Raw genomic sequence first — 26,794 nt, forward strand, 5'->3', positions numbered from 1 at the left:
TCCCTGTCAAGGTCTGAACTGTGTTGTTATGGTCGGAGATGGATGTACTTCTGTTTCAGTGGCCCCAAAGGGTTTAGCTTCAGTTGCCACACTGAAACCTGTTGAAACTGTAGGATAACTTGTAGCTATTGTATATCTCCTATCTGAAGATACATGGAGGTTTAACAAAGTTTGATCTGTGCCCCTGTTATGTATCGGCAATGTTAATAAATATTGCATTAAATAATTGTAGCTGGCTTACATCAGTGATTAATACGTTTCAGATTAAACGTACACATGATGGGTAGTTAATAACATTACAGTGATAATAGTTCCCAAGAACCTCATCTGAGAATCTGTTTTAAGCTGTGCATTGAAGTGAGTCATTGCCTTTACCATAGATGTCTCCGTGTGGATAAGGGAAACCTAATACAAATTTGAATTATTATTGTAATACAGTTTCACATTACTGCCACTTGTTGTAAAATTAAAGTCATTTGGCTGATGAAACCCTGACTTGTAATAGCCAACGGATGAAGCAATGGAGATTTAGATTGAGAACCCTCATCGTGTCTGTATTCCCTGACAATTTACCGGATATCAAGAAGAACGTTTGAAGTTTCCCGAATTTAATGAACGCACCATCTCCTTGCGTCACGTGTGCAGGGTGTCTTCCTAACCACCGCCGCTCTTGTGAGCCCTCAGTTCGGACTCTCAGGCAAGCCAGGTTACTCTTATAATAATAACTATCAAAGTTTTCTACTATTAAGTTGCAACTCCAAAATGAAGTGAATAGCATCTGTGAACGCCACGAATGCGAGCTGACACGTGAAGTTACAGTTTTTCATTGCACCGTAATATCTCCACTTTAAGGTGAGCACACGATTGTACGAGCCTGAACACATCATTAAGGTAGAAATTCTGCATCAGCAGGCATTCAAATTTGACCCTTTTTTTTATTATTATTATTATTATTTAACTCCCTTCTGCAGTTAGTGGACTTTTTTTTTTTTTTTGTATTTCTTTTTCTCGACTTCCCCTAGACATGTGCTCAGCCTGCGAGGCAAAGGTCCGGGTTTAAAAGCACCACCCTTCACTCCTCGGCTCAGTAAGGTAGCTTTAACTTAGCTACCTATCCGGTTGTCGGTGCTACAGCTAACAGACGCCAACTCGACCTCCATCAAGCCGCCTCGTCGCTCCGTCTCGCTGCGAGCACGTCGCCAGCCCGCTCCGCTCATCCGGAGGATGCCAACGTGTCCACGTTAGCTCGCTCGGTTGCTAATTGCGCGTGTGGACAGAGAGGATTTGGCCGCTGCCCGACAACACCGGCAGGCAGCTCTCGAGTAGTATTTCCTCCTCCCAGCAGCAGCAGCAGCCGCCGCCGCCGCCGCCGCCTCCTCCTCCTCCTCCTCCTGCCGCTAAGCTGAAGTTCCTCCTCTTGTCCGTGGATGAGGTAGATCTTTCAGCTCGCTCATAACACACCGAGGTGGTGGATACATGTCTACCTCTCCACCACGAGGCGAGCAACGAAAGGGAAATCTCGCAGTTCATGTTTCGCCAAGAAGTCAGTGTGACGTCTTTTATTCCATCTTGTTCGTATCTTTTCCAACACGAGAAGAGGAATATGTCCAGATATAACGTATACAGCCTGCTGGACTGGGTCTACGGCGGGGTGGACCCCAAGTTCGAGGGCAACGGGGGCCCCGAGTGCGCCGCCTTCATCGCGCCCCAGCAGCGCGTCAGCGAGAGCCTGCTCATCCTCCTCGTCTCCCTGGTGGAGATCGGCGTGGCGCTGAAGAAAATCAACCTCTCCAAAGAGCTCCGAGTGCTCGGGAAGGAAGGCATAAGGGCGAAGGAGGACAGTCTGGGCAAGAACCTGTTGCTGGTCGCCCTGTGCATGACTTTCGGAGTCGAGGTTGGGTTTAAGTTCGCCACCAAGACTGTGATCTACCTGCTCAACCCCTGCCATGTCGTGACCATGGTGCAGGTAAGCGTGACACGCCGGGGGGGGGCTGATGTTTGGGATTACGTGTCTCTGTGTGCACTCCCCAGTCTGGTTTGTTTAACGTGAAGGAAACACCCATCAAACACGTTTGAAAACACACACACACACACACACACACACACTGCTATGTAATTCCCCTTTTCTTCCAGACACGCACTGATTGCTGCTTTATGAAGTATAATGACATGTTGGTTGGCTTTGAAGAGGCTGTTTTCATCAGCCCAGACCTGACCTCAGCCCTCTCCACCTCTGACGACACGTCATAGTTGGTGTGCCACCTCGTTATTACTGGTTCCTTCACATACATAAGCATTAAGGTCCTTCACATGAATAAGCATGCTTTCCATGGTCCTTCAAGCTTTAAAACCGTGGTGCCAAAGTGTGGCAAACATCCTGGTTGTGTTTGTCTTTGAGTCTGATATACTAGTGAAGGTCTGTTTAGTCAACCTTCTTGTTTTTCCACTTGTTGGCCATCTCAGACTGTGCTTAGGTCCAAGAAAAACTTGGCTATTGTTAGGTTTATCTTAAAACTTACATAATTGGAATCAACGATTCTTTTAAAAGTCATTTTTCCATTCATTGTAAGCCACTGTTTATAGTATAAGCCTAATCATAGATAAATAATACACAAACAGCGTATGAAGACGAAGAACTATGGAAGTAAACATGTCTGTTTGCCCTCGAGGTTTTTGTAAAGAAAAGTTGCACAGGACAGCTTTATTATACAAAGGCTATTACTGAAACATTCAAAGACATTATTGTCGATGCATGGCACCAATAAACAAAATATTTATTTTGCTAATGCTAATTCCCCACTCATGTTTCATTGAATTATAGCAGAAGAAGGGGGCACATCCAGATGACATCATGAAAAGAGCACCAGACTCTCGAGGTGGAAAATGTGGAAATAAAACAGTTCTGTTAGTTTCATCCGGTTGTTTTTGTACACGATTATGCAAAGTGAATGCGATCAGGTGATGATGTAATAATTGTGACAGGCCCAGCTGTCATAGCACTACTATTAATGCTCATTAATAAATATATAACAATCAATATAGCATGTTTTAAGGCACTTTAAAACATGACAGAAGCAAATGTTTGCGGTCTGATCTCGTCTGTATTATAGCGTTGTTCCAGTTCTGCCATGAAAGGAGACACGATGTCTCGACTTCAGCCCTTGAGGTGAGCTGGGTGTCATCTGATTTGAGCCCATATGTTTGTGACTGGAGGAGACCGTGTCAGGAACAGCTTTTTAAGTTGCCGAGGGAGCAGCAGCAGCAGCAGTTCAATCTGAGGTTAACAGAGTTGGGAGTTAAGCTCTTTGTGTTGCATTTTATTCCGCTTGAATCAGAGGTCACGGTGTACACTACCTGCATGTTTTCTCCTCTGTACCTCCGGGCTGTCTGACCTTCATGGAGCCGGATTGCACGGCAGCAGGTCATTGCAAACTGCCTTTTAATGGATCTATCATGCAGAGCGAACATGATGTGTTGTTATTATTTCAGATTTCATGGAGGTAGTATGACAACCAGTGCACACTGATGATTTACAGGCCGTGATGAAGAATCGACTGCTGGCAGCAGAGCGTCCTTGACGTGTGCTGACCAAGGTCAAGATAGTCCTCTGCAGGTATTCGTTATGCCTGTTGACGCTCGAGTCTGATCAGGGAAGGAAATTAAACGGGAAGTTATCTGGTTCTTTTGCCATCTCCGCAGGGATTGGCTGCAGACGTTTGCAGGTAAGAAGACCTGGGGCTTGCTGGAGCTTGACTGTGTGATACCACAAAACTAGGTGGAGCCGGACGTGTGCTATGCATTCCTGCTTTGTTGAAGGTGATGCCTGGGGGCTCGGTGGCGCAATATTAGGATTTCTTCAGGGAGGACTACACCGAGATTTAATATGTTGAATATTTGACAGCGGGGATTGTGTTTCACCAAATACACTGACTCATTTTATAATCACAAGTTCCTCATGTTGGACCTGCAGCGTTTGGGTGTGGTTGCTTCGCTCTTAATTCCTTTCAGGCCTGGTGGAAATCTCTGATCCAAACACCTAATAAGGTTTGCAAAAAAAATCTGAAAGTGGTCATGTTTCCTGTCTCCTTTGAGCTCAGTGAGCAGTACGCCTGGAAACGATAATGAGGAGTTTTACGAGACATTTTATAGGCTGAAAAAATGTTTCCATGATGCCCCGTGAGACGTGCAGAGCCAAGTGTTTGCTGGAGTTGGAGTTTTTGTGCGTTCGGTCAGCTGGGAGTTGTGGAAAGTTCCCATGTGGCTAACTATTTCACAATAAAGTGCCTGTAGCAGGAGGGCAGTGCTTTTCTTGTCCCACTTGACAGACCGCATCGTGCACATGTTTATGTCGTGACGCGATTGGGAGTCCGTACAGGGTGTTTTATTTTGAAAATTGATTGGATCCTCTGTGCCGTTCCTCTGTCTGACTTCCTGCCCGACTGATCTGATCTGATCTGATCTGATCTGATCTGATCTGATCTGATCTGATCTGATCTGTGCACCTTGATGCGGTTTTAACAGCGGCTTCCACCCAACAGCAGCGAGCGACTTTTGCGACGCCTTTGTCGCATGTCGCAGCACGTCTGCTGGAATAACAAGAATTATGTAGAACGGCAGCGTTCAACTCTGGTGGCCGTGTCCGAGCTGAAAACAGCAGCAGCGCAGCTGGATCTGGTGGAAAATAGGCTTTACCTTTCACCACAACACTGCCGTGTCAAGTGACGTCAAACCTTCTTCCTGGAGGTCTCAAAAACTCCCGACTTTCCCAGTGAGATATTTCCAGCTTGGCAGGCGTCCAGGTGTATTTTCCCATTTGGAGGTCAGAACTTTTGCCCTTCCCATCTGCTCATGAATGCATCATTAGTACCGTCCTTGAGTAATCAGCACAGGCATCTATTTCACCAGCGAGTTGTTTGATAGAATATAACCTCTTTACTGTGTTTCTATGCTGCGGTAGGTTGCCATACAGCAGCCGCAATGTCTCAACAGCAATGAATAATATAAAGGAAATCTACATATTCTATAGAGGACTGAGGGTCGGTGATATTTCACCGAAATACAGATTTCTGGTGTGTTTTTCACAGTCTGTTGTGCATGCTACTGTAATTTTGGGAAACTGCTATTTACTAAAAAAAAAAAAATCTATTTAGTCATAATTAAAATGTTTATTAGTGGGAAAATAATGCCTTGTCGTGCATAGAGCAGCTGTGCCAGTTACACCCGGCAAGCAGACATCACTCAGCACAAGGTGACGGAGTCCCACGGTGTGTGAAGAGTCCAGTGCGCGATGACTGATGAGAGGATGCTTCCCACCTGACAGCACAGATGTCTGGTTTAGTTCCCTCCACATGATACAAGAGCGGTCACATTGTCACGCTGACAGACATCCGACTGATCAGTTCACTGTCGTAGATTCTCATTTGAGTCCAGTGGATGTGGGTGGAGCTCCTTTAAACGAAACGGACACCACGCAGTGTGGACGTGTTGGACAAGTCGGCATATGGAGGACTGAGTATTGCTCTTTATGTCTATAACTATTAGAAAAATAAACGTGGCACATTTATTTTCTTCGTTTTTCTCTGTCTTTCTTGTAAAGTTTATGATCAGCGACAATGCACAAATACAAAAATGATTTGCTCTGCAGTTTATGACATGTCATTGGCCAAAGCTATTTTGTTGACATGCTAGATTTAGCCCACGAAGATATAGAGCCAGCGGTTGTACCATTTGTTTGGTGTCCTGACACCAAACAAATTACTTTGATACTATTTAGCAGCCTATCCTCTTCCTTCATAACTAAATTTCTATCCACACTGACGCTTTTTTCATTTTAAAACATGTCATTTTTGCTTCATTTACGCAGGAGTGAATCTCATCAACGTCAGTGAGTCACAGCATTTACCATATGTAGCCTCTACTTGGACGTCGATTAAAAACATTCGGTTTCAACTGAGTTAAATCTCACATTAAAACGCCTTATTTCACTCTTTTCAAACATATATTTGGCCATGTACCTGTCTGAGTTGCGTGTGCTTATGTAAATTGTAGCTGCAGAAAATAACCTGTTCCACTCTCCTCTTCTCCCCTTGAATGAACACAAGATTTGTACCTTAATGTAATAGTTCCTTTTCTTTAATTGATCTTATAAAAGTGTTATTGAAAAAAGTATTGTTCAAGAACGGGCATGGAAGTCTCTTCATACGCCCAAGAATCCCATTTGACACGCCATATAGACTTGTATAGCCGTAATCATGACTCCTCGTCTGAGTTTTTTTTTATTATTATTATTATTACTCCGGAAATACTGTCCAACATAAAGGTTGAAGAAATAAAAAAATTCTCCAGCGCCGTGTTTATGAGCCGTCCACGTGAATTATCACCGGCTGCAGGATTCTCCGCTGGATTTCCTTTTCATGCATGTCGATGGGTAAGACGCACACGACGCCCTTTTATCGAGTGAACTTTCTTCCCTTGTAGATCTTGCCAGCGTTTCGCGTGTGACTGCACACACTTTAAAATACTGATAGATACAGTACCTGCTAGGCTGCTGATAAATGTTGCTACAGGCTGCAGGAAACATTAACTCATCGCTCTGCAGCACAGCAGCAGCTTTGACTACACATAGCTTTGCCTATAAATGAAAGTGCCGTGCTGTTAACAAGCTGCGTGCAATAAACAGCCAGCATCACTGTAACAGACAGTATCATTATCGTTGAGCATAGGCATATTTAGTGTATCAGCTGTTGCAATAACCTCCAGCAGAGCAGACCGTGGACTCAGATTACACTGAGAGCGCTGCACTTTATTACTTTATGATTCCCCTTATCAAAAGGAAGTACGACTTATCAGTAACGAGGACTGTCAATATGATTGGGCCCCATTGATCTTTCTTTGAAAACAATAATCAGCTGTACTTTTACTTGAAAACTTCTCAGCAGCAATAATAAAAAAGTTATTGCTTACTTTTAAAATTGATATATTTGCAGTATACGACGAGTATGTGACGGTAGTTTAAATCAACAGAAAGAGAGCCAGGTTCATCATTCCAAGTTACCTTAAGCTGTGTGTTTGAGCTTTTCCATAGTTTGTGCTTCACTGTTTTTCCCAAAAGTTGTTCTTTCAGCCGGTTTGGCGTCCCCTTGAATGACTGCTGCACCCGGAAGATCAGAAAATACAATAAGACGCTGCTTCTTTTATCATTTGTCACGTTATTTTTGGCCTTTTCTCACTCGACTGGAAGCAGGGCAGCGACAGAAAACAGGAAAGACGGTGGCATCATGTGTCTCAGCCTCATGTACCTTCAGAGAAAATATAATTTCCGTTGCGAAATTAACAGGGAGAAATAACTGAGAGTTGATTGTGTTTTAATGCTGCAACAACAGCGTTGAGGTCGGTTTGACTATTAAGTGTTATCATGCAGGTGGAGATGAGCTGGATGTTTTTATTGGTGCTCCAGCAGCAAGCGCACAGTGATGATGACATCACTGTTTGATCCTTGAGATGTCGACTGAGCACTCTTGAGTCTTGTGCTCGTTTCCTCTCCAATCATACGTTCTACCACTTGTTTCTGAGTGCAGCATCAGCGGCCACCGCTTCTCTCTGCTGCGTTTCTTCAGCCGAATACTCCAATAATTTCAGCCACGTCCTCTGCGCGCATATTTTGGGATGACATTTTCACTGTAACGCAACTATTTGCAGCAGGAGCAAAGAGAAGAAGTTTTCGTTTTGGTGCACCATCTAGAGCGCCCCCTGGTGGCCCAGGCTGCTCGACTAGCCGGCAGTTCTTCCGGTCATCGGCTATGTCCCTGTACGGAGCCCGAAGACGGTGCAGGTGGAGGAGGAAGAACTGCGGCTGCTTCCCAGAGACGCACCTCCAAAGTGCGACCATTTTGGGAGCACGTGTGACCAAGTATGACTAAAAAATGTTCACGGGTTGCACCGCTGCGACTGAAGATCATGTCTGACTGTGCAGGCGTTTAGCGTTTTGATAGATCGCTGGATTACACTTCCTTCTTACCTGTCAATAAGATTGTGACTTCATGGGTCAGGATCCCACTCATTCATTGATCCTGGGTTTAAAGTGAACTGGCCTTGTCAGATCGATCAACTCGGACTGGCTTTCCCTGACATTATTTCTAGGCCTCGATTCATCGGTCTAGAATGAACTAAACTGAATGTCATGAAGGAACATCAGTTATTCCGGGACAACAGTGTCAACATTCACACAGATTATTTGCTCAGTTTCACCGTGTGCCAACACTGTAATCTGAGAAGTCCTCGTCAGGAATTTGCATTAAAGAAATGTCCGTGTTTGTTCTGTCGTGTGCTGTGAAAATGAAGCCGAGCCTTTCAGTGCTGTTCTCTGACATTTATCTTCATATACAACTGATTCACTTTAGAAACGTATGTTTGGGTGAAACATCATACCCGAATTCCTTTTTGACACCATATCAGAACTTGTTCATGTTAAAAATATTTGTTAACAACTTTAACGTTGTTGCTTTGGCCACATAAACTGTGTATGCTTTACACAACAGCTTGCAATCATCTCTTCATAATTGCTAGCTTGTTTGTTTATTTATTTAATATTAAACACTTGGCACTCTTACATCCTCATAATGGCTTTTGATATATTTAAAACTGAAGACTTCAGGGCTCCAAGTCAGTGTGTGTGGTGAAATTGGTTTGATGTGTCAGACATGATACAAAGGAGCCAAGTGACAACATTTGACTGCCAGCAACAGAATCCCAAACACAGAGTATAAAGTTGTCTGACAACAATAACAATCAGCTCTGGCAAGCAAGTTTTATAAGAAAACATGTTCAGATACTGTTACACTCTAATTATTAATTGTGAGAAGTTAGAACAGGAAATAAAGTCTGGAAACTTTCGGTTTTTTTTTCCCACAATATGCATCAAGTTTTTGTTTGTTCTCTGCAAATCTCTCTTGTTGAAATAATCTTCCTCTGTTTTGTTCAAAGTTCAGATTAATCCAAATTGATATTCAGTACTCAGCAGATCGATTCCTAAAACCTCTCCCAAAAACAAAACAAAAAGACAAAAGAAAAACCAGCCCAGGGCCAGTTGGTAGTTGTACAACAAATCTCAGGTCAATTGCTTTCTTGTAATTTTGTTTCCACCCTGCAGGCAAACTAACTTTTCCATGTGTCAGATGGTGTTTCGAACCAATCCATGTTTGCAGGATCCTCCGGTCCTGCAGCCCGGTCACGGCACAGATTGGTAACCTGTGTTTTCATTCTAGAAAAAAAAAAAAGCCATCTTATTTGATAAAAGTGAGTCCTGGCATTGGAAAGACCTTTTTTTTTTTTTTTTAAACCGGCTTCTCCTTTGTTTCCAAATGACTACATTAGGTTTTTAAAGAAAACAGCAGCCAGATTTTTGTACCTGTGAACATACGGGCTGTTTTGGAAATGACTGTGATTTTTTTTTTTTTTTTTCTTTGAATTAAAGCGAGGCTCATGTTCATGCAGCTTTCTAACAAACGGATTATTCCTCCTCTCCCTCTTCAACCGGCAGCGAGCTGCAGACGTCTTCAGTCGACAGTTCTGTTCTGAAATCAGGCAGTGAAATAAATTAACGCCAACACTTGTCAGCCATTGTAGCGCTTTCAAATTCTCCCCTAATTGCGCGCCCATCCTCCCGAGTCCTGTCTCGACTCTGCGCAAAAGTTTTCCTTGATTTGAAGCGAGATGCGCCCCGCGGCTGCCTGGGGGATGTTCTGTTCAAGGCTCCTGCTCTTATTACGTTAGCACAAACTTGTTAAAAGCAGCTAGTTCATTTTCTTTACTTGTAGCGCTGAGAGCCGGAAGCTCTAAAAGCATTCAAGCTGTTCCGCAGTGACTTTATGAGTTTAATGCAATAATGTGGTTTCTCGTTTCTCTCTGCGCTTTCCTCAACAGATCTTCCTGCTGGCCTGCCCGCCAGGTAAAACAGCGATGGTTGTATTCAGGTGAGAGTATGTCTTCAGTGTCTTAGCCTTTTTTATATCCAGTTATATTGAACTCTGTATTTTGGCAATCAAATATCAGGTTTTTAGTGCAAACAGTAAAAAGGCCAAGTCTCGGTCTCTGGTATCAGAGGGACACCCAACCCTCCATTTCAACTGGCCATAGCTGCAAAGCAAATCTTGAATTTGATATGAATTGATTGGGGCAGACAGAGACAAATTAACATGGATTTTGTTGTCGTTCAAGAATAATTGCTGTTGACATTGATTATAATCACTCCGGAGTTTTATTGTAATGCTTTTGCTTGGCTTTTATAGTCTCCTCAACAGCGCCTCTGTTCGGGGCAGTTAATTATTCAGGAGAAATGTCTGTGTTTTTGCCCATGGGAACACGATGTGGGATTTACTCCACAATAAACACAAGCAGGGTCACTTTCTGTTGCCATAGCCGTGGGAGTCTCCCACTGAACAACTGCAGTGAGCAGTAACAGCTTCATGAAGTCGCTGTAGCCGAGTCTGTCACGACATAGAAATGTGAAACAAGTATCTCATCTCTCGAGGACAAATTAGGTTCTTTCGCATAATAAACGAGTACACGTAGGATTGTATCAGCTGGAGAAACGCTTTCACTAGTTTTCCATTTACGTAAAAAGGTACGCATTAATAAACTTTGTTCACAAGATTAACATTTGTAGTTTGTAGATATGACATTTTATGTGCAAAAAACCAGCAAAACATTTCAAGCAAAAATACTGGAAAAGTTTGCTAGGAACTATTCGATTATTAATCGACTATTTGCCCCCCGCCCCCCACTGTCGTCATCGTTGCATGTTTCTGCTGTTCACACCGGGATATCTACTCTCACAACGCCACGCAGTTTTACCGTGGCAACAGAAAGTGCGGTTGGATACTGCAGCTAATTGGCAATCCACCATGACGTCATCCGTTGATTTGTGTAGTTTGACCCTTGAGTTTGGCATTTTGGCCGTTACCATGTTAGTTTTTTGGAGCCGGAAGTGACCATATTTGGAAGAGTTGAGGAGGAAGAAGAGGTGGATGTGACTAAGAACCCGAGGACATTATGCCCACCCACACCTGACTGTCTGAGGCCTAATATCTTATTAACGATGGGATTATTTTCAAAACGACCAGCAGAGCACTGATCAGAAGGAGGGAATTTAATTGAAGACACCATTATGTAAATGTATTGACTTCATTTTTCATGAGAAGTTGAAGACTTTTAAATGGGAGTCTAATAGAGCCAGTGGACTTTTTTTTTTTTGGAGCCAGAGAGCTGGTTAGCTCACTTAGAAGATGCAGTTGCCCACAGCTCTTTCTTTCTATTGCTGCTCATTCTGGTTGCATGACTCCCATCAATATAAAAAATTTATCCACCATCATAAATGCAAAAAAGATTTTGATTTTTTTTTTGGACGCGTTTATGATCCCCAGCTAAACTTGGGTACAAATATGTTGCATTTCCTGTGATTGTTTCGACCCGTTTTAATCTAAAGTAACAGCTGAAAATGCTGGCTTTGCTTTAGAGTATCATATTAAATATGTAGTTCTGGTACAGCCTTATTACAGTGAACAGGAAGCAGTGAGGCTGAGAGCAATTAGATAAAACCTCTTAAGATTACATTTTGCCTCATTTCCTATCAATCCCACTTATGTACAAAAACATTGTGAATCCAGTGAGGGATGGTGGATCATGCCGGGAACAATCAAAACAACGAGATAGAGAGATGTGATGTAAATACACTGGGAGGCTATTGCAGAAAAAAAAAAAAAATCCAACTAGAGATTAAAGTAAACGTGTGAAAATACCACGTTTTTCATCAGGATACAACAGCCTCTGATTTCAGAACTTTTTTTTAAATTATTATTATTATTATTATTATTATTGGCAATCTTACAAAACTCACTGTAAAGAGAATATTAAACTGGGGTTTTTTTTGTGGTTTTTTTTTAAATGTCCCTCTCTGCCTCTTCTACATGCTGAATGCGGCTCCGTTTCTTATATCAACAGCTTGTGCAGAACACACACACAGAAGCAGCATCAGTATTCAAGAATGGGAGACCACCTCTGTCTGCAGACTCCCTCCAGCTGCATCTATTAGCTCATCAGGCTAAACAGCTGCAGGCAGTGCATGAAGAGCCAACGTATGTTATGACAGCAGAATTACTTTATACACTCAAAGATGGATACATTCAAGCTGAGACGTATGGCTGGAGAAAAGCTCAAGCATGAAATCACGACTGATGACAGCCGCTCGAATCATGTGTGGATACATGCACAGTTATGGAGCAGTGAATATCGTCATCAATATATGAAAATAACATCTCTACCACCGCACAACAGGATCAGACATTCAGGTCTTCATCTAAGTATTGACCGTGACACGCAACATATGTTATAAAGTGGTCGAGGCCGATTGGCTGAAGGCACCAGACCATAGACTGTGAATACAAGTGAAGCTTCCAGGTCTGTAAAATGAGACCCATTTGGAAGTTCTTTAAACTGCAGTGCAACCGAGGGCTACTAGGGGTCGGCTTCAAAAAGGCTCCGGCTCCTTTGACTCCCATTCAACTTCTCTCATGAAATACAAAGTCAACTTAAGTCATTCTGAAGTCATTTCCTAAAATCACTCCTTGTTATTAGTTTTCAGGTGGTCCATCTGTCAATAATACCATTATTAATCCGAAAATAGGCCTCAAAAAGCCGGGCCGTGTGTGTTTGACTGACAGGCCTGTGGTGCAGTCAGATTTCTACTTTCAGCGGGCGGGGCGTAAAGCCGTCACTCGTCCAAATGTGGTCAGGCTCCAAACCAACAAGATGGCGACGGCAAAAAAAAAAAAAAAAAAAAATCCAAACTCAAGGCTTCACAACAGCCGTTCACAAACCAACGGGTGACGTCACTGTTGGATGGGCCGGTCCCAGTCTATTACCACCAGGCCAGGAAACACTATGCAGAGGTGGCTAATGATCGATACATGTGAGATTGAATGAAACAGAATGCTTTTCCACGACGGTCCAGAGGCCCCCCGGAGTGACAGCTGGGCTCATCCGAGCTGACATCCGTACGGCCCTGCTGTTTTCCCAGTGACCTTGGCTGTCACAACAGTTATTTTGGCTCGTTTGACAAAGAGAGCAGTCGGAGGAGATAGACGCAGGTTCCACACTCTTGACACATAAGCTCCCGGGCTTCTCTCCTGTATACGCAGCCTCTTAAAATAAATCTTGGGTTTAAAGGAGGCGTTTTTCCTCATGTCGGGTGAGCAGAAGTCAACCGAACAAGCATCACACTCGCCCCGTCTGCCGGAGTCGACAGGCTGCGTGTGCACTGAATGGTGAGCGAGGTGGCAGCAGCTGTAGACCAACGTGTTCTCACCAAAGGCTGAAATTTATTCACAGTACGATCTTGAATGAGAGCGCGGACGCGCTTGATTTGTATCGATTGAGTCACGGCAGCAACTTTCTTAACAGCTCGAGTGTCTGAAACGTACGGCGAGAGCGAGAGGCTCTAATTGGCTGAAGCCTCTCCGACCTGACTTTTCACCATCGACACTCCCACGAGGCACCGACCCGGCCGAAGACTCAGAGACAGCTGCTGCCTCACGGCATCGGGGACGACCCTTGATTGGCTTCCGGCTTCGCTGAACAGGATGTGCGCTGTCCTCCACCTGTTCCTATGCACCTCTTTCAGCGCTAATTGATTCAAGCTAATATGTCAGTAACGCGATGATGCATGCAATGATGTGATGGGGGACGTGGAGTTGATCTAATTTCTCAATTGTAATGACATTTAAAATTTGTTTTATGTCTTAACGTTGTTATCGTTGGCTTGTGTTTCCAGGCTGCAGGTCCACATGTTGAACGGAGCTTTACTGGCCTTAATGTTCCCTGTAGTCAACACCAGACTGGTGAGTAAGCACCGAACTCATCCACAGGTAGCTTTGTTCTGTCTGAGGAAAGTTAACAAGGACATTATCTACACGTTTCGCCGTCTGTGACAGCTCGGCAAGCGGTAGCCCTGCGCTTTGATGTGTCTAAAAAGACTCCGCTTTGTGACATTTTATCTCCTTCTTGTCAAGGATGTGACATTTATACGAACGGCATGTTTGAATAAATGCAATTTTCCCACTGGAGGATGAATCCGCAGAATAGATTTGAAGACAAAAGTGGCAGAAAAGGAGGAGTTTGATTGACGATGGAAATCTGCTGTTTCAGTGAAGGAGATCTGAGCGAATCAGTTCAGATCTGGTAACTCTGCCCGCTTGAAAGGCTGCAGATAAAAGAGCGGATGCAGCAGATAATGCACTCACTTAAAATTCTATTTGCTCAAATGGAATCAAGTTTGGACAGTTTGAATGTAAAAAAAAAGAAAAACAAACTTCTGACAAGAAACCCATGAACATGAAATGCTGTGACCACAGAACAGTTCTTACCTCAGTACAACAAAAGTCTCTGTCTGTAGTTCCCTATCGGATGAAGAGAAATCTGTTTCTCTCAAACGAGGAAGTTTGCAGTCACAGAACATGATGAGTTTATGATAAGTTAACTACTAATAAATGAAGAAGTAGTTTACACCAGATCCTCATAAATCTTTTTGTAAAACATTAAATTATACATTAAACTATATAAATATTGGTGTACAATTTAAACGGTTAAATAAAATCATTTTTATTATAAAAAAAAAAAAAAAAAAAAACAGTAATGTCTGACCCGACTGTGGACAAAGATTCTGTGTATTTGATCAATCACACCGTTAATGATAAGTCCCTCCGCTCTAGCAGTGTGTAGTTTGTGTTTTATGCATGTTTATTTAATTATTTTTAGTCGAACGTCTGTCTGCGGACGTGTCTGCTGATCCTCGGTCTGCTTCGGCTTGCTGTCATGTCGCGATGTCATACTCGCAAGTGTACGAAGAGCGATCGAAGAGGTCGGAGACTGTTGTTGTGGCGCTTTGGACAGAGCGCGGCGCGGTGATGTGAGGAAGAACTCCGAGTTGCGTCGCTTGATCAACATCGGCGCCCGAGTTACAAGCGCCGGTGATGGAATTGATTGGAATACTTCTTCACAAAGGTTATCGCGTCCCCCTGCTCCGTGCTCTGTTTGCTTGCCACAGGAATAGTCTCTGAACTTTCTGATCGCCTCTCTTGTTTCTCTGGCAGCCAGAGTAATTTGGTGAAATTGCACCGCAGCTTCACCTCTTACATTTTCAATATGGAAGCAGAACTGCTCAAGAACGGGGCTCAGCGAACAGGATTTGTGCTTCGGTCCTGCAGAACGTCGGGTTTTGCTGTACAATCATTAACGTGTGTTGTAAAGAACTGAAATGTTTTACTCTCTCTTTCTACCTCAGCTACCGTTTGAGAAGGAGATCTACTACATCCAGCACTCCATGCTCTACCTGGTGCCTCTTTACCTTTTCAGGAAAGGAGGTGGGTGTTGATCTTCACTCATTAAATACCTTTAACCTCCATCGCATCTTACAGCTCATTTTTGGGGTTTTCCATCGGTCAAAAGTTGTAGATAGTACCCAGTAACTTTTTTTTTTTTTTATGTCACCTCTCTATGTCTCTTCTAAAATTGACGTGAAAATTCTGCAGACCACTTGTTAGTTGGAGAGAATCATCACTGAGTCATTGTGCGTCCTGTACGAACCTGCTGCAAAAGCAACGAAAGCACCCACAATTTTAGTATTTTTTTTTTATTCACTGGACTATTTTGATTATTGGAAACATGAAAAACCACCCTTCGGTCATATTAAGGAGGTGCAGACGTGCCTCTGGTTGGTGGATATTTGTGCGTCGCGTGGAAGATGACATCAAGATCGTGTTGCTATGACGACTATTTACATTGCGAGGGCACAATCAACAAAATCCAGAAAAGGTCTTGATACCAAAAGCGAGTCGAGTCGAGGCTGCAGCTCCCTGCTTCTCCTGCTGTTGTCGCTGACGTCGGTGCTCTGGCTGATCCAAACAAACAATATGTTGCTGATTCTTCTGTTATGCTTGCGCTCTTTTCCACATTTTGTTTGTATGTTGCTTCTCTGTGTCACTTCTCCTGCGGCTGTAGCATAGAAAGCACACTTTGTAACATACGATGCAAGAGATCATATTATTCTATTTCATTTTATTCTATTTATCGTATGTACTGTGCATTTTTATGTTTAATATTTTACTGTTGTTTTATTGCTTTCCTGTACCTATAATGCTGCTGTAGCGGAAAAATGTCCCCTTGTGGGATTAATAAAGTAACTATCTATCTATCTATCTATCATCGCAAGTCTAAAGCATACGTAGAAGTATAAAGTCGTGTCATCCGCAAACGTTACGATGTGATTGGTGCTGCAGAGTGGTGCAGTCATGAGTTAGGAGGGTGAAGAGCAGGGGGCTGAGCACGCGTCCTCGGGGAGCGTGATGGTTCCTGATGCATTGTTGCCGACCCGTACTGCTTGTGGTCTCACCGAGAAATTCCAGAAACCAAGAGAGAAGAGGTCGGGCCCAGCCGGTCTTTGTGGTCCGTGATGGTCTTGATGCGCCGCCACCGGCGCCGTGTGTCTCTGCCGTCTCCGAAATGGCAGCTAATCTTCTTTGTGCATTGATGTTTGGCTTTCCTGATCCCACGGGACGGGTCGGCCCCCTGCTGTTCTCAGACCGGCTGCGTCTCCGGCTCTGAAGGCGGCGGTCCGGACCCTCAGCGGCCTGTGGCCGTCCCCCGTCAGCCATGGTTTCTGGTTAGCCCAGGTGGGGATGGTTTTCACGCGGGTCACATCATCAGTGCATTTGGTGATGTAGGCGGTAACGGTCTCTGTGTGTTCCTGGATGTTTGTGTGGTTGTTGCTTGTTTAAAACGTGTCCCAGTCTGTGGTGTCAGAGCAGTCTTGAAGTGCAGCGGTACCGTTTTCTGGCCACATCTGGACCTGTTTCTGAGCTGGTCTGGTGACCTCAACCTCTCGGTCTGTATGCTGTTTTTGTTTTTTTTAACAGTGATGTGGTCGGAGAGGCCGGGGTGCTGGAGGGGTGGAGCCTTGTACGTCCCTTTTAAAGGTTGTCTAGACCGGGTCCAGTGTGTTAGTTCCCCTTGTTGGAAAATCAACACGTTGGTATATTTTTGGAATCTGAAGGTCTGCGTGGTTGAAATCCCCGGCGAGAATGAGAAGTTGATCTGGGTGAGCTGTCTGTTGTTCACTGATGGCCTGATACAGTTCACTGAGTGTGTCATTCCTGTCCTTGTTGTTGGGGCTGGGGGTGGTGGGGGTGGTGGGGGTGGTGGGGGTGGTGGGTGCACAGCGACCACCAAAATGTCTGTGAATCCCCTCGGCAGGTCAAACGGTCTGCATTTTACGAACATAAACTCCGCCAGCGGTGAGCAGCAGCTGCAAACAACCACAGCATCCTGACACCAAGCGTCCTTCATGTTTGCACTATGGACCTGTATTTGCAGTACATTTTTACATATATATATTGCAGTTAAGTGTCACTGTGGTTGTTGTTGCGTTATTGTTTTTATTGTTACATATTTATACTTTTCTTGCTTTATCTTTTTATTTTGCACCTCGTGGGACTGTGAGAAACAATATTTCCATCTCTCTGTATGTCTTGTACTTATAGTGAATCGACAATAAAGTTGACTTTGACTTATAGACAACAGCTTACTAACATGCAGATACGACCAACAGCACCGCAGCTGCATTATTAATCCTCATGCCGATATCACATCAAACAAAATGTCAACCAAATTCAGCAGCTTTCAGTATTTCCCCAAGAAACCCCAGCGTCCTTAGTGGCAAATACTACAAGACAGAAGAAGGAGAAAGTGTAAAGACGTTGGTGGGAGTAAACTGGATGTTTAAAGGAAGCTTAAAAGGACCGAAACAATCAGCAAGAAGCTAAGTCTGCAACAATTTGTCCCATCCAGGATTCTGTAATCTCTCTTGAAAAGTTGAATTGATAGAAGTCGAACAAATGAGAATTTTCTAGGTTGCCGCGCAGTCCTCCACAGTCAGAAGCTTCATTGTTCATTAGAAATGAAACACTGCAGCCCCACAACCCCACATTGTCATCGTGAGAGTGAATCTGATGCCTTCCCCTGGTGTTACTCCAGCGAGTGCAGAAACAGGAAAAGCCCGTTTGATACCACATCCTGTTGCTCGTTTTTCTCTGGTTGCACCGTTTCGGTTCAACGGAAATGTATTGCGCTGCGTCAAGTGTGTCCAAAACAGCAGTTGGTTTCTCAGTGTTTTTGCACAGGAAGCCACATTTAGCACATGTGAAACATTACTCTCGCTCTCTCTTTAACCTACAAACTGATTCAAATTTGTTTCCTTCTCTTCACAGGTGTGTACAAGCCGGAGCCTCTGGGGGACATGTGGTGGGCGCTGCTCGCCAACGGCATCCTCTTCCTCTATCACTTCCTCTTCTTGCAGCTCCTTGGCCTGGTAAGATGGAGCCCTCTGCTGGGCATCATGGGACATTTCTCATTGCAAAGTACATTTTTATAGGGAGTGATCCCAGCATCACTTCTGTCACTGGTTTCATTTCCCAAGTCCCAAGTATTCAGACGTAGAGTTGTGGTCAACAGAGACAACAAGGATTTACAGATGTGCTGCAATGAAAACAAACCACTGCTGTCGAGGTTAAAGTTCACATTTTTCTGTTGACATGTTGGAGAGGTTCTTTAAATTAAACTAAATACTAAAGAGAGAAGGCAGAAATGTGCTCAAGGTGTTGGATGGCCACAAAATACTTATTTAACGGCAAGAGATTATAGCAGTGAGCTAAAAGATGAAGGCTGAAGCCGTGCTCATAATAAATACTATATTAGACCATGTATGTATTTACGGTCCAGATAATGAGTACATGTTTGTTGTACCTACATCTTAAGCTGTTGGTTGTGACCGAAAGAACGAGATCATCGATTGCAATTGGTTTGCTGTGTAACGTGTGCTCAGCCTTTGATATGGATTGATCCTACAGGAGGGTGGAAGAGACTCTGGACAGGAAACACAGATTTATATAATATATATAATAATCAGATTAGACTGATTAAAATGTCCTTTTCAATTAATCGTCGAGTAGCAACAGTAAACGTACGTTACGATATGTTAAACACTAAACATAACGGCAAGAAATATAAAAACACATACAAATATAAGTTATTTCGTGCATATTACAGTTTGTGATAGTAACATTAAGTGACAGAACCCCCTAAGTTTTAAAATCGCAGTATGGCCATGACAGGACTATAATACAGATGATTCATGTTTTAATCTATCAGTATATTTCTATAATGTTGAATGTAACTGAGAAGTTGTTTATCGACAATGTTTCTGACCAGGAAACAACCAACTTCCTGTTCAGTCACACTGGAACATGGGTTACATGTGCACGAACATGTGTGGAAGGGGCGTTTCCATACATGTGCTTGCATACACAGATGCATAAATAGTGTTGACAGACAGGTGTTACATTCCTGTCAGAGTTGGTCTGTTCAAACCGCTGCTGGCTCAGTTTTCCTGTATTTGGCAGGTATTTTCATGATTTTTGAGAGCTGATCTAGTTCATAAACAATCTCCTGTTTGGTGGAAGCTGGTAGGATTTTAATCACTCGCTGTAAATCCAAATGAGTCCTTAACAGCACAAGTGATGGTGGCTGTTTGATTGCAGAACTGTGCCTGGTTGTCCACAGGCGAAGCAATAAGTAAAAAAAAATAATAATAAAGCTTTTAAAGGTTGAAACTTGTGTTTCAATGACTGAAATCTTGGCAATGGAAAATGTTTGGCATATTAAAAGTAAGTTTTAAAGGCTTACATGAGGTTATAAAGAAGAAAAAGTCATATCGTGTTTGCAGAGGTTTGACTGTTTTTTTCATAACTGCATCACTTTTTCAGAGTTTCTCGGTTGTGTTTTGAAAGAGAGTTTCAGACGGTTGCAGAAATAAAGCTTTTGAAATCTTGAAAGTCATATTTAGAGAAATCTTTATTTTGAAACTTTGCCGCTCGTATTGCAGACTGTTCTGTCAGAGCTGAGTCTACGACACCAACTTGATTTCTGACGGGACGGTTTCGCAGGTTCTGGTCTAAAACTTTTAAGAAAAGGCGGAATTGTGGAGCAGAGACGTTTTGCTCTCAACTTATTGTTTGCTGTCGGCTGAAACGTCGTCCAGTCACATGTTGTATTCACCAGGTTAGTCTGAAAATACTGTAAAACAGAGTGCTGCAAGTGTGAGGAAAATAACCTCAAATGTAAAATATTGTTTGAAATATGACATTTTCTTCCATCCTATCAAAACATGTAAGCCTTCAAAACTTTCTTTTTATAATATTCATATTTTTTTACATATTCAGTTTCAACCTCTTTTTTTTTTCCATTTGCAAAACATGGCATGACGTTCATCCCATAGGAAAAATTAAATGATAATAAAAACACCAAAAATCTGTACCGATTCAAGATCTATTGATCATTCAGCAGATGAATTAGTTTCTACAGTAAAATAAGACGTTTTAGAGGATTTACAGGAAGTGAACTCATCTTTCTGTTAATTCAGCGGTTGTTTTTTTTGCAGCATAAATCCAGTTCGTAAGTCAACCATAACATTGTCTTAAAACAAGTATCGCACTTCACAGATTGGCATTCAATTCAATTTTATTTATATAGCGCCAAATCACAACACAGGTTATTTCACGGCACTTAACACATTAAAGTCCTCACAGCAAGACTTTACAATATTATACAGAGAAACCCAACAATTCAACAATTTCCACATAAGCTGGGAGGGGGGGGAAAAAACTCCTCTTTAAGGGAGAAAAACTCCCTCTTAACAGGAAGAAACCTCCGACAGAACCAGGCTCAGGGGTGGGCGGCCATCTGCCTCGACCGGTTGGGGTGAGAGGAGAGCAGAGAGAGAAAAGGACAGCGTAGAGATAGAAGAGAAGAACTGTTGGTGGAGACGACAAGCGCAGGGCCGAGACATGCAGCTCCATGACGGGACATCTGCAAAAGAAAAAAGAGAAACTACGCGAGCGAGGGAACTGAATGGAGACAACAGATAATAAGAAGAAACTATGGGAGAGGAAAAGATGGTGAGGTATGAGTCAGTTAAAGAGTAGGAGGAAAGAAAAGAAGCTCAGCATGTAATGAGGTCCACCAGCAGCCTCGGCCTATAACAGCATAACTAAGGGTTGGTTCAGGTCTACCTGAGCCAGCCCTAACTATAGGCTTTATCAAAAAGGAACGTTTTGAGTCTAATCTTAAAGCTAGAGAGGGTTTCTGCCTCTCGAACACAAACTAGGAGCTGGTTGGTTCCACAGGAGAGGAGCCTGAAAACTGAAGCTCTGCCTCCCATTCTACTTCTGGAAACTCTAGGAACCACAAGTAGACCAGCGTACTGAGAGAAGTGCTCTGCTAGGATTATATGGTTCTATAAGATCTCTAAGATATGATGGAGCCTGGTCATGCAGAGTTTTGTAAGTCATCAAGAGAATTTTAAATTCTATTCTTGATTGAACAGGAAGCCAGTGAAGAAGCTAAAACTGGAGAAATATGATCTCTCTTGCTAAATCCCATCAGTACTCTTGCTGCAGCATTTTGGATCAGCTGCAGGTTTTTAATGAGTAATTTGGACATCATAACAACAAGGAATTACAATAATCTAGCCTGGAAGTAACAAACGCATGAATGAGTTTTTCTGCGTCCCGCTGAGGAAAGATTTTCCTGATTTTATTAATATTACTTGAATGAAAGAAGGCAGTTCTGGAGATTTGCTTCATATGGTGGTTAAAGGACAAATCCTCATCCAAGATGACTCCAAGGTTCCTCACAGTTTTGCTGGAGGCCAAGACAACGTCATCCAGAGGAACTAAGTGATTACAGAAAGAGTTTCTGAGGTGTTTAGGACCAAGAACAATAACTTCCATTTTGTCTGAATTTAGAAGCAGGAAGTTTCTGGTCATCCAGGCCTTTATGTCTTTCAGACAGGCTTCAAGTTTTACTAACTGATTAGTTTCATCTAGTTTTATAGAAAGATATAGGTGAGTGTTATCTGCACAACAATGGAAGTTGACGCCAGTGCTTCCTGATGACATGTCCTACTGCTTACTCAGCCTGTCTGTCTCTGTTCTCCAGGTAACCGAGGTCAACCTGAACAACATGCTGTGCCCGGCCGTGTCCGACCCATTTTACGGGCCTTGGTACCGGGTTTGGGCGACGGGCCACCAGACCCTGCTGACCCTCATGCACGGGAAGGTCCTCACATTCCTCTCGCAACACAGCGGCTCCGTTTGCAAATGCCTGCTGGACACACTCCGACTGCGCAGCAAGAAAGTGGACTGAGCGTCCGGGGAGACGTCCCTCGGACCGAGCCTTTCACTCTAAATGCCTGATCTCACCGTGGAGATTTCCTTCTTTTTTTTTTTTTCTTTTTTTTTTTTTTTTAAAGCAACATTTTAATGCATCTTTTAAGACGTAACCATCTGTTTTACTGAAACAAGTGAGCATTTCAGGGCCAGTGAATCCACGTGTCATTCTTTTAGTGTTGTAGTAGGCTTGCATACATACTTGCATGCTCAAATGTAACAGGCATTTTAAGGCTGGTAGTTAGCATTGTGGTGTTGGCCACATTTTAGCCCCCTCCTCTTTTTGTGTCTTTTTTTTTTTTTCCTTCTTCTTCTTTTTTTTTGGGGGGGGGGGGACCGACAATTTCCAGAAACATGTCAGTGAATTTGTGTGAGATTTCTCAAGCTGCCTTTTTGTAAATGTAAAAGTTTTGAGGACGGGAAACAGGAGTCGCACACACGTCGCTGCTGATCTGCAGTTGTTCCACGTTGTTGAACGCGAGCTGTTGTGAGAGTTACTGCTGGTTTATAGTGCGAGGAGACGCACCTCGGCACCTCGCCGCGTCGCCACGGCGGAAAGCAGAAACTTTGTCTCCAGCCCGTTCAGATCATTCCAGTTGTTGATAATCAGGTGACACGAGGATGTATTACATGCTGCGATTGGAAGCGCTGAATGAGGATTTACGGCTCTACACTGGGATGTTGTTGTGACCTCCGCCGAGGTGTGTGTGTGTGTGTGTGTGTGTGTGGTGGCGGGGGGGGGGGGGGGGGTCGCATTTCTTTCTTTTTTGTTTTGTTATTTCATTGTGACGTCGGACCACGTTCGCCGAGGCGTATCCTTGAGCGCGTCGTCGTTTGCCGAGACGGAACAGATCTCGACAAAATGTGCGTCTGGTCTGAAATCACGCTTCGTGGCACTCGAAGAGAATTTCTCAAGTCAATCAAGTTCATCTTAAAAAAAAAAAGCATCCTGAATTCACGCCACCACAACTGTAAGAAGTCACCGTTTTTTTTTTGTAGGAAAAAAAACAAACAAAAAAATGCATGAAGTCACTATGGGTCATTTATTGATTACCTATTGGAGAGAAAATGTGAAGCAGCACTGATAATTGGAAGACATCAGTCCTGGTAATTTATAACTTCAAGTATGAGGGGTGTGTGTGTGTGTGTGTGTGTGTTACTGTAGCATATTCTATACTTCACTGTAAAAAAAAAAAAAAGGGAGAAGAGAAACTTTTGTATTTCTATCAGTTTGAGTGTACGTGCTGTATTGACAATAAAAGTGAATTCAGTTGACCACAGTTCTCATTGTGTCTTCCAAATCTTTTCTTTTCTAACCGTCTCGCTTATTGCTGCTCCGTGTCTCCACTAGCACAGTAAACATGAATTGGAAGTTACTGAGCGTCCTTACAATTTGGAAAATGTGCATATTCGCTTACTTGGAGAGAATTGGATTAAAAAAATTTTTTTTTAAAAACACCTGTCAGCACTTTTAAAGCTCACTAGTTGACATATCATGTTGAGTTCATCTGTTCGGTGTAAAAACAAATTTTGCTGAGTTCACGTGCGGGAAAATGAACCCCGCGGTGAATTTTTTTCTTCTTGTTTTGATGAAGTAAAAAAAAGATTTCCCAGCTTTAGAGGTTTAAGAGGATTTTGATATTGTGATAACGGGGGCCTCAAAAGGAACCGCAAAACTCCTTTGTCGCCCGAGTGACTGACGGCTTGACTCCTGAAGACGGGCGCCTTCGCGCCGCGTGTCCCGGTCCTCTGCTCTCCGTGCGGCCAGACGGGACAAAAGGCCTCAAAGTGCCGTGAATCAGCTGAAGAGAGTTCTCACGGGACCGCGAGCGCCTCCTGATTGCAGACAGTCGAGATGGGAGCTCCATCTGAAGTCACCACGGCGAGGCCTGGAGGTGACTGTGGGTGAAGAGGAGAGAGCTCACAAAACACGCTGCTCTTCTTTTTCGAAGGCGAGTTGCAGATGCTGTAATGCGGCGCAGCGACTGGGGGGGGGGGGGGGGGACCCTTCGGTGTTTTATTGCAGCGGGTAAATGGAACTGACGCAAATGGCGCATTATATTACCCTGCTGAATTAAGAGGGAATCGACTGGACACTGAAACGTCCATTTGAAAGTTCATCCACTCATCAGCAGCCTATATTTGTTCAGACGGACGGGAAGTCGGAAGGCAAACTGGGAGAAAGTAAAGAGCTGGTAGGGTTTGACCTCAGGTCGGGGCCGGTATCGAGTGAGCCGCTGGACTCTCTCCCGAGCACTTCGGCCCCGAATATCGCGTAACAAGGAGCAAAAGTATTTTCAGACGCGCCTGCCCGGGCTGCTCCTGAGTTGGCGTTTCGGTGGACGATGTGGCAGAAAGGCAGGCCGAGCGTGTGAGGATCTTTCTCCCGATTACCGTCACAGCTCAACGCAAACCCCGCGGGCGCGTACGGACGGCGCGCCCGCGTACGGGACTCTGGAGCAGCACCGTGCAGCATGAACGCTTCAATTTCCGATGAATTTCGTCCTCGTCTTTGCCCGTTACAGAGTGGACAGAGTGACGGCAGCGTTACTTAGATAGTACAGAGCTTTACGACAGCCTTGTAATGAGAGGCACCTTATTATTATTGACAGTATTTCACAAAGGGTCAACGTTTGCATTTGTTCCGAGGTCACTGTAGCGGAGCACACGAGACTAATTGCTGTGCGAGTTTTCTTTGCCGTGAGCAGCACAAACAAAACACAGGCCAACATTCGATACCGCAAAGTGTTATTGTGAATGCTGGTTTTCCGCAGATTCATCGGTTGCACATTCCCGCTGCCCATCCGGCGTTCTTCCACTTGGCAAAGGTGTTCGATTCACATCTGGTGACTTCGATCCACTTGCTGCGACTGAGATGATTTCTGCTGCGGGACGTCATCGTGCTGGAAGTGGCCTTTTAAAAGATGGTGAACCGTGGCAATAGAGGCACGCGATCTGCAGCGGTACTTCGATCGGCCTCGGCATTAAAGCCTTGATTAAATGGTATCGAGGGTCCCAAAGTGTGTGAGGAAAACATTCCCGACGCCACTACGCAGCTCCGCCGGCAGCCTGGACTGTTTACACGAGGCAGGTTGGATCCATGGATCCATTTACTGTCTCCGACCTCTGGTTTTCTGTTGCGGCTCCACCAGCCAGTCGAATGTAGCGGCCGCGATGTGGAACGGCCATCGTTCTCGTTCTGGGGTTTGAAGTGAGACGTGTTGCACGAGAGTTCCCGGCAGTGACGCAGCTTTACACTGCGGTGCAGTCCGACATCAACTGTTTGGAGACCGCTTCTAATAAACCACACGGGTAAAAGTCAGCTAATAACAAACACAAAATAATACATTACTGCTGCCACATAAAGTACTACACCATTTCCTGTTTGATTCGGGGTTAATCCGGGCCATCTTTATGTTATTGAAGCCAGACAATCAAGTCTCCGTGAAGCCCACAGCCACAGAAAGTACCCATCACGCACAACTGATTGGCCAAACATCATAAAAGTGTGTGACGCCAAAAGTAATTTCATATAATTTTAGAAAAGCGCCGATGCATCAATACACACTATTAGATCGTTTCAGCAGGGCTGTGAAGTCTTTATATTTAAAGGGCCACTTCAGAGATTAAAAAAAAAATAATAATAAATTAAATTAAATTCTTTTAGAGAAATTTGCCAGTACATTATCTGCCGCCAGCCCAGTGCACAAACATCAAATGTGTGTTTCCAGAAGAAAAGTCTTTCCAAAAACATCCCTGTGGACAGATTTCGTTTGGAGGATTTACAGTACAAATGACTTACAATGAAAACTGCCAACCGCGAGTTTGGTGTTGAAAAAAAGTAGGCCAGGGCACACGCAGGGATCAAATCTGTCCACAAATTTATTACATCAAGCATTGATCTGCTGTATAATTTGAGGCTGTAGAGTTCCAACTGAAATCCTGCATGTGAATGCATCACAACCACCTCAACAGAGTTCAGTGAACACACCACCATGTGTTGAATGAGCACGAATATAGCTCGATGTGTTTTGTCAAGTGGAAACTGAACTTATTGATTTGATCTTGATAGACATGTGACACTTTTTATTTGACCATTATGCTGGAATGACAATCCAGTATGAAGTGTTTGCTCTATTGAAGAGGACTTGCTGTGGATGAACATGCTGCAAGACAATAGACCGACACGTGTTCGCTTTTCAGTTGATTTTGTATTTTTTATTGAATAAATGATTTTAAAAGGTAATAACAATGTTTAAAACTACATTATCTTCACAGCCATTGCTTACATACTCAGATAACCCATCTATATATATTCTTTCAACCCTCCCCACACTTGTCTTTTGCAGTTTTTTTTTTGCTAATTTCATTTTTTTTTTTTTCTTAGGTTTTTTTTTGTAATTTTTTTTTTTTTTTTTTTTCTTTTGGAGTCATACTATCATAATAAATGCCCATTTCAAGTC

At 43.6% G+C, this 26,794-nt stretch overlaps 1 protein-coding gene across 1 annotated transcript; it reads left to right on the forward strand.

Moving 5' to 3' along the window:
- The first annotated feature begins 1,357 nt into the window (after positions 1–1,357).
- LOC138622093 (transmembrane protein 164) lies at positions 1,358–23,611 on the forward strand. Its single transcript, XM_069700603.1, has 6 exons — positions 1,358–1,966; positions 9,922–9,971; positions 13,826–13,892; positions 15,335–15,413; positions 18,315–18,415; positions 22,102–23,611. The coding sequence occupies exons 1-6, from the start codon at positions 1,529–1,531 to the stop codon at positions 22,306–22,308; spliced, it is 942 nt and encodes a 313-aa protein (XP_069556704.1). The 5' UTR covers positions 1,358–1,528; the 3' UTR covers positions 22,309–23,611.
- Positions 23,612–26,794: the final 3,183 nt, after the last annotated feature.

The sequence above is a fragment of the Brachyistius frenatus genome, unplaced genomic scaffold (genome assembly GCF_029030835.1).
Source record: "Brachyistius frenatus isolate BFR_SWC_R1_liver_20210118 unplaced genomic scaffold, ASM2903083v1 Contig_34, whole genome shotgun sequence".
Classification (NCBI taxonomy): domain Eukaryota; kingdom Metazoa; phylum Chordata; class Actinopteri; family Embiotocidae; genus Brachyistius; species Brachyistius frenatus.